We start from the raw sequence: 13,993 nt of genomic DNA, 5'->3' as shown, positions 1-13,993 counted from the left end.
AATTTATTAAACTTTTAACCAAAATTAAGATTTGTGCAGCTTGCTAAAGAAACCTTTTTCCAGACAAAACTGTGTGCATTAATCAGTAAGTTCGCAAGCGCTGTGTGCGTGATATGCCATCTGCATGACTAAACTAAGTATCACCCCCAATCAAAAACCTTTTTACTTTGAGCAAAAAAGTAATGGATGGTTATTAAGCTAATATACTTGAAATAAATTCAAAACACACAGTTAGGTCTCGTCTCGTTTATGCTTTTAGTTTAAGTTTGACACCAATTCTTGTTATATACCCAAAAGAGATTTAATTCAGAATTTACCAAACACGAAAACATACATATTTAAAATAATTAGCAAGATACAAATAGACTAATTTTATTTACTTTGCTGGATCTTAAGTCTGCCAAAATTGTGCTTGCTTGGCTTTTAGGCAGTTGTAAGATTCTAAATCAGAAGAAGGCCATGTAATTTCACACCATTGCACGACCAATGGTTATTAGTTGCAACTAAATATTGGCTTAATGACTCTCCCGGGGTTTTTACTCCAGAAGAAACTTGATTTAAGTAACTTAATTGTATTGGCAGTAATTAGGTTCGGTATGGTAAAAAAGTATGGAAGCACGTGTGTTGGAGGGGTCTGATTTCAAGAACCCGGAAATTAGGAAACGAAATCAAAAATCGTTTTCAATTGATGTACATTTTAATGTAATGTTTATGTAGCACTGGATATATAGTCATACCTACCAGAAAAAAAATTAACTTTCGTGTACGTTGAAAGAAGAGTTTTATCGCAGCAAATTCAAACGAAAACAGTTTCAAATGTGATATTTGGAGTTGTATTCGCCCGACGTTAAAACAGATTTCTTTCAACGTAGGCTCAACGTACCAACGGATATTAATAACCTCGTCGGTTTACTTATTCTGTTTCCTTGGTTACAATACGTGCCTCCAGCTTCGAGCATTTTGATATTAAGTACTACGTCACCGGTGTAATTGGTCAGTAGGTAAGCTAAAAGTGTGTTGCTAATATTCATAATACCGTTTGTACAAATGAGTTCTAAAAGGGAGTGATACAGTACGACTCTACATTTCAAAAAACTAACAAACGAGATTTTATTGATGCTATTTTTGAAGAGATGCATCAGAAAAATAAAACATTTACTGCAACTTTGGAACTATCTACAGTTTCTAAGCATATTAAAAATAAAATGTTTTTTGTATATACCAGGGATCCGTTTCTTCACTACACCAGGGATCTGTTTAAAGCTGGAACTGAAACTATTGGACCATACTTTGTCTTATTCACTACCCAGCAGACACACAGAGGAAATTATACACTAAAAATGTTCTTTCTACGTTTTTTAAAGGTTTTAGCGTAATTTAAACTTTTTTTAGTAATATCAACCAATCTTTAAGTTCCATGGCGTTACATAGATGTCGTTAAAGAATAAAATGCCCTACACATCCGCTTTTATGCATGAAGTTCAACCTTTTCGGACTTTAGTTTCTTTAAGTTTACCCCATATCAGGGATGTTAAAGTGGCAGGATTTAGCATTCCAAAGGGAACCAGTGTAAGATTCGTTGTACAAGTGAACCGACGAAAATGAATACGCGTACAAATTTGCTTAATAAACGCAGGTTATATCAAACATTTGGGCAGTTTACAACGATTCAAACTTGTGGCACGAACCGGAAATGTTTACTCCAGAGCGTCATTTGAATGCAGACGGTTACTTTGTGTAACCAAACCACGTCATACCGCTCTCGGTCGTTTCATTGTTTGGCAAAGATTGAATTGTTTTTATTCTTGACGTCGATGATTCAAAATTTGAGTTTTTCAAGAAGTCGGAAATGTTTCTGAAATTGACAAAGGTTGAGTTATCACCTTTTCAATGCAAAGTCATCGACAAAGAAAAAAAAATGTAAAATTAAAACAAACTATTATATTTGTTTACACCTGACAGATTTTAAAGATAACAAATTTAATTTTAAATTATCTTCACTATTTCATTTCAAAGCAAATCTATATTTCGGGAGTAAAAACCTGCGATCTCTGATTTATGACACTTTTAACATCAAAGGATTTAAAAAAAACATATTAGTATATCCCCTTTCTTTGAGATGGCACATTTAAAATACTTGGTTTGCCTGTTTTCGTTGTCAAATTACGAAATTCTTTCTTTTGTCATATCTTAGCTACAAAACAAGCATTTCCTTAAACACACAAGTAAATGTTTCCCATGTTTAAATAAGTTTCCGATGCGCATTGTTTGGCTGGCTTAAACAATAATACTGAAGTCACCTACTAGATTTTGTTCAAAAAAACAGTTTTAGAGATGTACAAGCTGAACTAATTAGTTTGTTTCAATATAATAGTAAAAACTAACAGTAATACATTTATTGGATTATAAAATTGGCTTAGTGGTTCATGAAAGAAAAAGTCGACAACCATTTATGTGAATGTGTCTGAGAGAATATGTGACCTAAATGGTACAATACCTTACTGTCAACATTATTATGCAGTTTAAAAACCATGAAATTACTGTTGTTTCCTTCCTGTCTTCGACGTGTTTTTAGTTTCCGGTCCCTTACTGTAGTAAGGGTTTATATGTGTGAAAAGAAAGGCAGAGTAATAACACGACAGAGTGCTCTCTTACGCATCAGAATAATAACACCAACAGAGATTGAACACATCGTCGGCATTACTAATAGGCACTATTAACCCAGTTTACTTGAAGTAAGTTCCTTTACATGCAGAAAAGATTAAAACTTGCGTTTTGAGTTTAATGCAATGTAGGATGTACAATATTTATTTTTTGAAATGCTATTCGTTGTGTTTATTTTCTTTTTGAATAATAGGAAGTAATTTAGATTAGGGCGGTAAGTTTACATAAAGCATTAAAATCAGAAAAAAAATCGGCAGCCTCTTTTATACGCTGTATGTTCTGTGTTAAATTTGAAAAACAGTACAGCAAAGGGAATGCCATAATGTTGGAATGCGGCAACTTGACAGCTTTATCCGCGTGCATTGCCCTAGTTCTGGGTATTTACTACTGGTATCGTAGACCCAAGAAATTTCCACCCGGCCCGAGGGGATTTCCCTTAGTTGGTATACTTCCTTATCTATATGCTAATCCCGAAAAAAATCTGGCAAAATGGAAAACTGTTTACGGCTCAATTATGTCGGCTCGTTTCGGTCGACAAGATTGGATTGTTCTGAACGACTACGAGGCCATACAAAAGGTACAGGGCTAAAGTACAGTTTTACTCAACTTGGTAAAAAACTTTTCTGCAGACTTATGTTCGCGAAGGTGAATCATTCTCGGGGCGACCTAATATTCCTGTGTCTCGTGAATTAACTCAGGGACATGGAATTGGTTTTCTTGATTATGGAAAGAAATGGAAACTGCAACGAAAGTTTGGCCTGATGACTCTTCGTGGGTAGGTGTTAGCAAAACTGAATATTTTTAATTCGCTAAAACAGCTGGTACTCTTTACAGATTCGGCCTTGGTAAGAAAGGCATGGAAAAACGTGTATTAGAGGAGGCTTATCATATGAACGAAGAAATTCGGAAACAGACTGGAAATTCATTTTCGATTCATGTACGTATCATTTCAAAAGTCTACTATGATTATAGGTAGCAGTTAATCCGAGCAGTACAACATTTGCTACATTTACAATTATGCTACATTTGCAAGTTTGTATATTCGTATAGCGGAATGTTGGGTATTAGTAACTTTGTAGAAACTACTACAGGGTGTGTGAAAAAAGGTTAGTGGTTTTAGAGGGTGTCGAAAAAAGCTCAACAATCAGTTTAAAATGTTTGACGTAAAATTGTTCAAAAACCCAAAAAATCTTATTTTTAGTGAGAAGTTGTTTTCAAACTGACATTACAGAGGCTTTGGACAGGAGCAGTCGTATTATTAGATAACTGATTATTGTTATTTGCTTAAAGTTGAAGAAAATGTGGTTTTAGTTACTATTGAACCTTGTTGACAGGGAATTTTAACGAACACGATCTCCAACGTGATATGTGGAGTTGTATTCGGTCGACGTTTTGATTATGACGATCCGTGGTTCACCGGACTCCACCAAAAGTTAGATAAGTGGTTCGTGCAAGAAAGTACTCAACAGTGTTTTGCAACAATAATTGACAAAATATCGTGCTGTTCTGTAGATTTACCTTAAGTTTATTAAATATTTATAAACTTAGTTCTGTATACATTACAGGTACGCCGACCCGAAAAATACTAACATTTTGGCTACACTTTTTCTCGTTCCTTGGTTACAGCACGTGCCTCCGGTTAAGGGAATTATGAAGGAACTCAAAGACGACAAAACCCACATGCTTGGTAAATTGGCTTTTTTATGTTTGTTCCTTGAGATTAAAATTCAAACCTCTTGCGTAGATCAGTTTCAGAAAGAGATAAATCAACACGAATCGACTTTCCAAAACAACGACATACGAGATTTTATTGACGCCTTTCTTGTCGAGATGCACCAGGAAAAAGAAACATTTTCTGTAAGTTAGTTTAGGAACCTTTTGTAAATACTACACAACCTATACTGTTTTCGCAATCAGACTTTTTTGTGTGCAACAGTCTTTACAGCTTGTTCATTACATAAGCGATCTGTTTGAAGCCGGAACTGAAACAATCGCTGGTACTTTGCGCTGGGCCTTACTTTGCCTTATTCACTACCCAGACACACAGGCAAAGTTGTACAAAGAGACGTTAAATGTTATTGGTAAGTAAAATGTTGTAGACTAAAAACACGTTTTTAGTCAAAATACCACACCTTTCATATGTAGGCGAAGATGGCCTTCCATCGATGTCAATAAAAGATGAAATGCCTTACACATCCGCTTTCATTCACGAAGTCCAACGTTTTCGCACCGTATCTCCATTAGGTTTGCCGCATTGTACCACCAAAGACGTCGAGGTGGCAGGATTTTGTATTCCTACGGAAACCACCGTGAGATTAGTTTTATGTGATACGCCTAAATGTACCTTTGTGTTTTAAAATCTACATAAAAATCAGGTTGTAAGTAACTTCTGGGCAGTTCACAACGATCCGAACTTGTGGGACGAACGGGAAAAATTCAAACCAGAACGACATTTGGATGCGGACGGTAACTTTATCAAATCCAACTACATCATGCCTTACTCGGTTGGTCCACGTTATTGCTTGGGAGAACAACTGGCAAAGATTGAATTGTTCTTATTGCTGACTTCAATGGTTCAAAAGTTTGAGTTCCTTTCAGAAAATGATAATCTTCCCGATATTGACAAAGGATGCATTAGTATAGTGTTTTCACCCCTGAAATACAACATTATTGCAAATGAAAGATAGTTTTCAACACGTAGGACATTTGTGAAACATGTGGGACATATTTATTCGGTCGTATATTATTTCTTTGTAGTTACAGCGGATCGTCGTAAAGCATCCTTGCTTAAGGATAACCATAATATCGTTAACGTTGGCTACAATTTTAGTATTATTTACTGTTTAAGTGACCGACTAATCAATGGAGTGCAGAACTATTTTTGCGATTGAAATAAAAACGCGTTTACCTCGAACGCGAGGTAAGATTTCTCTAATTAAACTATGTAATCGCGTTTTCATTTGGTCCCTAGATGTGACTGCCTGGTGTGAGCATTTGTCTAGGATGGAAGTTTTCCTGTTTCTTGTTGTTATGCTGCAAAACATAAGTTTAGTCCTGCTCCTGGTAGAAATACGTTACCTGAGATTGATGAGAGACCCTGCTTCGCTTCTTTTCCTTTGAATGTTAAGGTGCAGCAAAGAATCAGTAAAGCATAAAAAACACTTCATTGAAAGAGGTAAAAAAGCAAATGTTTATTTTATTAGGTACTGTTGTTTATTCTAAATGACATTCTTAGTGACTTTGACTCCAGCTCTACAACGCGTGTTCATTTTTTTCGAGTTAATGTATTGTGTATGGCGTTTTTTACGAAAACGATATGAAAACGTTTCATTGTTATGTAGCTAAAATACAATTATTTTATTACGTTTTTACCTTAAAACAGGAAAGGGAGTTTAATCAAACATGAAAAGCGAGCCATTCAGTGTTTCTTTAATCGTTAAATAAGATTTAGTAGATTAAGTATTGCCTGTACGAATGTCAAGTTTTTACTGTGGAGTTTGAAAAAGCGGTTTGTTGTCACTGGAGGGCAAAGGAGAGCAAGCGCGTGGATTTTGCGGTGACGTCAACAGTTTAAGAACTACAGTCACTAAGAAAGCCTGCAAACTTAAAAAAACCTAGATATATGGTCTTATGTTCTTACCATGATCGCAATAGAAGTCAAGTTCAACCGCAAATTTGTTTAAATGTAGGTTTTAGGCATTTAGTTTGACAATAAAAGGGCAAGCTTCTTGAGCAAATTACCCGAATTTTACAAGAATTAACTTACAACAATAATTTTATAAAGTTCCTAAGTAAAACAACTGGCTAATCCATGTGGAAAATAACGAGAAACGCTGTCATAATATTAAACATGGACGTCAAATATTAAATGAATGCAACCGCAGCTCCCCTTGAAGTTGGCAAAAAAGCGAAAACAAATCTGCGCTCCTGACGCTTTCAAACGATAGACATAAGCGATTTGCTTAAATGTAGCTGTAAATAAAAATGTGGACGTAAATAGGTTTATTACAAGCTGTTGTTTTTCTAATGGAACGGTTTATTAAGTTCTTAAGAGGGGCGGTACAGAAAAAAGTTTAAGAAAAAAACTGGGACAACAAACAGCTAAAGCTGAGTTTTCGAACCAACCTCTAGTCGAAGTTTTTGTTGTGTACAGGAAATGTAGTCGACCCAAAGAAAATCAGTTTATGGTTATATTTAAACCTGGTCCCGCTTGTAAGAAGTGTACAACTTTCACTAATAACATCTTCCACTAGTTTTATAACGTTGTGACGTTGCACTGCCTTTTCCGGCTTGGCGATATTTTTAGTGCAGTTGTGTTTCATTAAGCAAACGAAACTCTACTTAACTTAAATTTAGGCTGATCAAACCACAAGCAATTATTCAATTGAGTTTAAAAATTCTTTAGTCTGTGCGTCATACGAGCAAAAATAATTTACAATACGTTGCTTAGCACTTTCGTATCTTTGAACTTCAAAGTTGAAGGAAACGGAGGGCAATAATTAATAGCTTTCGATTCGAACTGGTTGATTCACACCAGGAAGTATGCAGCAAAACCTTAAGTGCAGGCTTACTTAGGTGATTTTATTAGTAAAATTTTGCTGCAAGCGACTGCAGTGGTCAGAAATGTCAGTTGATTTTTTTATGCTTTTTGTTAAGTTGTTACGTTACTAATGTTGTAACGTTCTTTTGTAAAATTATGTTGCAACGTTTCTTTTTGTAAATATGAGCTAACCTTTTGGGTTGGAGCAATTTTCCTGTATTTAGCAAACTCGGAAGGCGAAGGGTTACTAGAACCATAGACTTTCCAATTACGAAAAACTACTATGTAGAAATCAAGAAATAAACCTGTTCAAATGTCATAGCTTTAAAATAGAATTGTTTAGACCCCATTGATACTCATGTTGCCCAGTGCGTGTGTAAGACAAACTATGAGCGTTTTGTGAAACACAGTAACGAGAGTTGGACTGTGGTGACATCACGTGCAACCTGGGCGCATTTGTGGCGGGTGGAGGAGGTTTCGGCGATGTTATATTTGGATATCACAATGATTTAAAGAAAGAAGTTGCTATTAAAGTGTTTAAGGTTGATGATGTAACACGCGAGGAGTCATTGGCTGTAAAGACGTAAGTTGTATTTTTTACATGCATTAACCATCGTAGCCGCATTCATAAACGGCCTTTTTTAAAGATTCAAGGTAGAAATGGAACACTTGCGGGAAGCAAATCATGAAAATGTTGTCCAAATTCTTGGCTACGTCAAATGGTCGTTTGCAATGGGAATTGTAATGGAATACTGCAAAGGCGGGAATCTCAAAAAAATACTTCTGGATACCTCCAAAGAACTAGACGATGCTGTGCGTGTTCGTTTATTATACGAAATTGCATCGATAATGGCATGTTGCCACAATTTACCGGACAAACGTTTGATTCATCAGGATTTGAAGCCCGACAACGTTATGCTTACTGAAGAACTGTATTGCAAAGTAGGCGACTTGAACTGGCAACTTATAGTGTTCCTGCAACTGTGGATTTTTCGGCACGATGCAAGAAAGCTAGACCCCAATACACTCCCTACTACACTGCTCCAGAAAAACTGAGGAACCTTACCACGAAACCCAGAAGGGAACATGACGTTTACGCTTTTTCCATGATAACCTACTGGGCACTTGCTCGTCAAGCTCCCTATCCACCTCTAGTTAAGGAAGAGCAAAGAGAGTTATTCAATCAAATCAAGAGAGGAAAAAGACCCGACTGTCAGGAATTGTTTGACTGGATGCAAACTTTGGTTGGGGAAGATCGAGAAACTGTAGAACAACTTCAATTACTGATGAAGAGATGCTGGGATCAAAATCCTGCAAAACGTCCCACAATGACTGAGATAAGGGATGCTTTAAATTCCCTGCTAAAAAAACAAAAACCTACCCAGTTACTTTCACAAGTTGGAAAGACTTTGATGCAAATGAATTTGAACGATCAGCCGCAAGTCAGCGAAAGTCAACGCGTGCCTCTTTATTACTTTTCAACCCGGACCAGAAGTTTTACTGGTAAAATTGCCAACCAAACATTAAAACTAAAAAGCGTTTTCGCATACTTAATACCAAAATGTTTAGTGCCCGTCGCACCTAATAACACCAAGGAATGAACAAGCGAAACATAAGCAGGCACACAAGACAAGATCCTCCTTTTTCTCAACATACTCATGCAGTGAGTAGTCTGCAGAATGAAATCATACAATCGACTACATCATATGGATAAGTTTCAAAACGCCAGCATTCGGGTGTGAAAAACTGCATGAAACAAAAAAGTTTAACTTACAAACATAAAATCCATTTCTGTCAATATTAATTTATCAATTTTGATCTGTATGAGATATTAAATGTAAGGATATCTGTATTGGCATAGCTCATAAACCAGAAAAACCAAACATAAATAAAAAGCACGTGTAGGGATCTGTGTTTATAATAGAATGTAAAGAGTCAGAGAATACCACACGAAAATATTGGACACAAAATGCCTTTTATGCATGCAATCGCTAAGCATTTCTTTCGGACACTCACTTCTAAGTACTTCTAAGCCTTAGTGAGCTCGGGAAATATACGAATCTATAGGGAAAAATATGTACTGCATACATAGACGTTTAAGTATTCATTCAAGTTCGTTTAGGTCTCACGCGATACGGAAACCCCCCTAATTTACAGGCCCGAAAGTTAGTCAGCATTACATCACCACTAAGTAAATCACTAATAGTACAGCAACTAAGTAAATCACTAATCACGTTAAACCTAGAGCGACTTGTTTCAAACTTGTACCTGGCTTAAACTAGGTTTACAATCTTTATTTTTTTTTTATTAACCAATTTATTTTCGTTGGTCAACTCTTTTTCTGCATGCTGAAACACAATTACCACGCCCTAGACAAGATAAAAATTAGCTTTTTTGTGCAAGGTTTTGAATAAAACGTGTTTACCAGTATCAAGCAAAAACATTTTACACAAAGGTCAACGATTTCGTGTCAAATGTTTAGATTTCATCGAACGACCAGAGAATGCTGAGGCCCACCCATTAGTGGCAATCACGCAACCAAAAACAGTATCTGCAAAAGTTTCAATGGTAATCCCCGAACCCCAGCAACCGGGTATAAAAAGTTGGTTTCGTAATCGACGGTGTTTTGACCACTTAGCAGAATATAATTGTCAACAACAGTTTATGAGCATATTTAAACGTTTGTCACCTTTGTCTTTAGATTCCAGCAGAACCGGAAATGTCGGTGTCCAGCGCCCGACTGCACCTCCAAAGGAAAATTTCCTTCAGGGTAGATGGGGTATGAGAAGTTACCAAAGATAAACAAATTAACCTTCTGGTGTTAAAACCTGTGATTAAAACTAATTCCAGGTAAAAGGAATGTGTCATTTGCTTTTCCAGCATTATTAGGAATAAAACTGCAAAAAGGGAGCGCCATATTAAATATTGTAAAACGAGAATGCTTTAAAACCGTATGCGCGTGGAATAAAACAGCGATTTGTCGCAGCGAAAGGGACAAATGTGTTATAAAACCGAACTACTGACATGCTTTTTACAGCTATACAAAGCGTAAAAACAGTTCACTGTTTGAGTGTAAACTTGCCCTTTTGTCATAACAAGCGTTTAAAAGATTTTCTTCGACTTGCAGATACGGCGTTATAGTCCGAACGTTACGCTTTTTCCCACATCCTTAGACAAGGCATGCATGGCAAGGGGAGGGTATTCCACGAAATCAATCTTTCACGTAGATAATGCCAAGCTAGTTTGGCACCGATTAAGACTCCGGAAAAGACTACCATTATACTTTTTGATTCTTAAGCGCTTTATCTCCGCAATTCATTTCCTTGTTACGCACAAAAGCAGTCAGCGAGTAAATAAATTTCGTTTATTATCGGAAAAGATATTGTTCCAGTTTTTCCTCAATGAAAAGTCAGTGCAATTTTTGGTCCTGATTTGATTTTTGACTTGGAAATCGAATAGAACCTAATAGTTAAATTGAGTTCTAGTTTTATGGCTTTGCATTAAAAAAAGGCACTCGGTGGACATGCTTATTGCGCATTGTCAGAAATATTCGATAATAGCAAACAGTCCCGGCTGTGGCGATAGCAAGAACAAAACAAGTAATTTAAAAAAAAATGTTACGACAAATCGACTTGTCCAAATATAAGGTTCCTGTAGCACAGGGGTCGGCAACCCCTGGCATGCACGCGTGCACGCCAACCAATTTGCGTGTTTATATTGAAGTAACAACAAACCTGTTACACTGCTTGTTTTCAGCTTTTATAATGTCATTGTCGTACAATTCAGCTTACATGCACAAAACACTCTGCTTTCTGTTTATTATTGATATCTGCTGGCACGAACCATTATTATTCAGAAAAACGTTGGCACGCGAGGTCATTAATACATGGAAAAAACAAGTAAATTGGCACGCGTTGCCGAAAAGGTTACCGACCCCTGTTGCAGCAGATGTGCGACTTATTCTACCACTCATCTCCAAGTATTTGTCATATTTCTGGGGTTCGATATTACTTATTTATACCTTCCAAATTATTGGGCGTTTTTGATAATTTCTCTAAAACATTGAGCTCTCTGGTGACACCCGCGATAAAGTCCAAAAAGTCATGGTGACGTAGTGACAGCTTATTTTGATCTAAGTTAACGGATTACACTCAATGTCAGTTATTTATATCAAGCACACATTTGAGCTCATAGAACACAAATTGTTTCAACTAAAGAGAATCAACCAAAAACCGACAAAGGTGTGAACAAAGATCTATCACTTTAAGACAGGGGTGGGCAACCTGCGGCCCGCGGGCCAAATGCGGCCCTTAAATAAAGGTTGTGCGGCCCGCAGAGACGCTTAGAGTTCGAATGTACCGGCAAACGAGACGAGACCAATTATATGTTATTTTAAGCAGATTAATGCGCCTGATGCTAGTTTTCTGCGACCTGGCAAAATGTGGCTAGAATTAAATGCGAATTATACTTATATTTAAGCATATTTGGTGAGCAACGAAGTAAAATCACCTTGTGTTACACACAGGTGCGGCCCGCGATCTATTTTTGACAATTGTAATTGGCCCCACAGTAAAAAAGGTTGCCCACCCCTGCTTTAAGACATTATTCAATAAGTGATATAAATCAGGCAGTTCAATTTCTTTGCTGGTTTGTACATTGCTTACAGGGTTCAGAACTAAGTTTAAAGGTTGGGAACCAAAAGGTAAATTTTAATGCTAATATTAATCTAAACCGCCAGTGCTTTATCGGTATTAACAAATATCTGATGTGAGTTTATTAGATGTTAAACCAAATGGGTGCGAGGAGACCTCACAGTAAGCTTGGGCTACGTAGCCGCATGTCAGTGTCAACAACATGTCAGTGTTTTCAAAATTCTAAAATTAAACGAAATATTTGCCTAGTGACAACGATTTTTCTTTTTAGGCAATACCTGAAATCGTTTGTTACCATTTGACCAAAATTTTTGCACCTTGGAGGTTTCATTTCAAACGTTTAACAATCTTCAATTTTAATAAAAACAACACTTTTCAGATCAATATATCGAATGCCTAAGACGCCAAAGAGTCAGAATTGGATTGTATGTTTCATTGTTCATTATATAGGTAATGGCTGTCTACATATGGTTTTCAATAGCCCCACCAATCATGTAGTCGTTAAATATTTCACACAGGAATACAACCTTTAATAAAAACGAAAAACGAGAAAAGAACATTGCAAAAAATACTTTTACAAACTTATGTTCCAAATTACACGGCCGATAATAATACATGTGTTTTTCGTTCGCGAGCTTTTACGTTTTGCTGAATATTTCCTAAAGTGTGGATATATTGCCAAAAACATAAGAATCACATTAAGCACGACTGAACACCAGTTCCTTTAAGTGCGTCATTCCTCCGTATTGTATAGTTTGACTGCCAATTACGTACTGTAATCTTGCCTGCCAACCATAACCAGCCTTGATGTGTTAAAGAATTTTTCAACATTTGCAATGTAATTGTCATATTTATATTTCATTGCATATCATGGACCTACCGCCACATAATTCTATACTGTCACCGAATGCATAATAGAATACAGATAATCTCTTAAGCGCCATCATATTTGTAGCGGTCACGCGTTTTAAACTATTTACCATGTTGGATTGGTTGTGCATAAACTAATCTAACATTTTACCTTTACAAAGTTTGCAAACGTGATTCGTCACTCAAACAAATGCTATACGTTTGTTTACAAGCATGATGTGTCGTTTATATGGCGCTTCAGCGGACCCCTAAACAACGATTTCATAGCTGAACGAGGAAACAGTTCGGTTTTCTACTGACGATTTTTTTATTTGCTTTTTAACAGTTATTGGTTCTACAAATAAAATAAACTTACATAGAAATCCAAAACCCCGTGTTTTTGTAACATGTGGCAAATAAAACTACTAATCAATTGAAAAAATTTGATGTAGTTTGATTGTCATGGTTTTAACGCTAAATATTTCATCAGTAAATACGACTTAGCAGCCATCATTAGGGGTTTTGCATTTAAGCCAGACACAATAAAGACTTATTAAAGTGTGCAATATGCCAACAGAAATCTATGCAAAACAAACACACATAAGCCTTAGATTTAAAGATAGTTGTAAAATAAAAACTTCTACAAAACTTACGTGAATGTAGTAATTTCCGAAAGATGCCATCACTTCACTCTACATTATTTATTCATTTGGAAAAACAAATGTTTTAATTATGGTTAAATAATCTAAATAAACAAAAATTGCGCCTGACCGGGCAACATATATGACTGTCATCACTTTTTGGTGACTATTTATAAGTTAGTTGGTTTAAGCAAAAGAAATGATAGTTATGCTTGTGCAGTACAAGTTGTACTACACAAACAATCTAATGTAGGCCTATAATTTATCGTGTTTACGGGAGACACTTTTACAAAAACCCCTCTTTTACAAAACAAGGACTTTAAGCATGCTATACCCAAGGGCCAACTACAGATAATAGGTATGCAAGCTTGTGGACAAATTCACCACATAAATTAAAACACGACAGTTGGGTGAATAGTTATGGGGTTGCGTTGTAGTGACATAAACATAACTGACTGGCAACATGGTTATCGGGCCAGTTCACCCGACAAACCGGAGCTCCAGAACATAATTAATTTTATAGTAACATTTGGTATGACTATAGTCTAAAAGTGTAATTTTACTTTAATGCACCATTACTCAAAAAAACTACTTGACTACGCAGTATATTGATACAACGGTAAAAACTGCTGTTTTGGATTAATGAC

The 13,993-nt window shown here is 36.3% G+C and overlaps 2 protein-coding genes across 3 annotated transcripts; both read left to right on the top strand.

Annotated features, from left to right (window-relative positions):
• The first annotated feature begins 2,864 nt into the window (after positions 1-2,864).
• Positions 2,865-6,032, top strand: LOC145223833 (cytochrome P450 2C5-like). Of its 2 annotated transcripts, XM_080090228.1 has the most exons (10): positions 2,865-3,241; positions 3,294-3,439; positions 3,499-3,601; positions 3,999-4,108; positions 4,230-4,351; positions 4,409-4,521; positions 4,601-4,745; positions 4,810-4,973; positions 5,040-5,168; positions 5,636-6,032. In XM_080090228.1, the coding sequence occupies exons 1-10, from the start codon at positions 2,939-2,941 to the stop codon at positions 5,639-5,641; spliced, it is 1,341 nt and encodes a 446-aa protein (XP_079946354.1). In that variant the 5' UTR covers positions 2,865-2,938; the 3' UTR covers positions 5,642-6,032. The 2 variants fall into 2 exon arrangements, with proteins under 2 accessions (XP_079946354.1, XP_079946353.1); XM_080090227.1 differs by having other exon boundaries at positions 5,040-6,032.
• A 1,832-nt stretch (positions 6,033-7,864) lies between these two features.
• On the top strand, positions 7,865-10,006 carry LOC145223507 (receptor-interacting serine/threonine-protein kinase 1-like). Its single transcript, XM_080089920.1, has 4 exons — positions 7,865-8,146; positions 8,212-8,707; positions 9,687-9,797; positions 9,906-10,006. The coding sequence occupies exons 1-4, from the start codon at positions 7,865-7,867 to the stop codon at positions 10,004-10,006; spliced, it is 990 nt and encodes a 329-aa protein (XP_079946046.1).
• The last annotated feature ends 3,987 nt before the right edge of the window (positions 10,007-13,993 follow it).

The sequence above is a fragment of the Phallusia mammillata genome, chromosome 4, assembly GCF_965637545.1.
Source record: "Phallusia mammillata chromosome 4, kaPhaMamm4.hap1.1, whole genome shotgun sequence".
In the NCBI taxonomy this organism is placed as follows: Eukaryota; Metazoa; Chordata; class Ascidiacea; order Phlebobranchia; family Ascidiidae; genus Phallusia; species Phallusia mammillata.
This window is presented reverse-complemented; position numbering and strand designations above follow the sequence as displayed.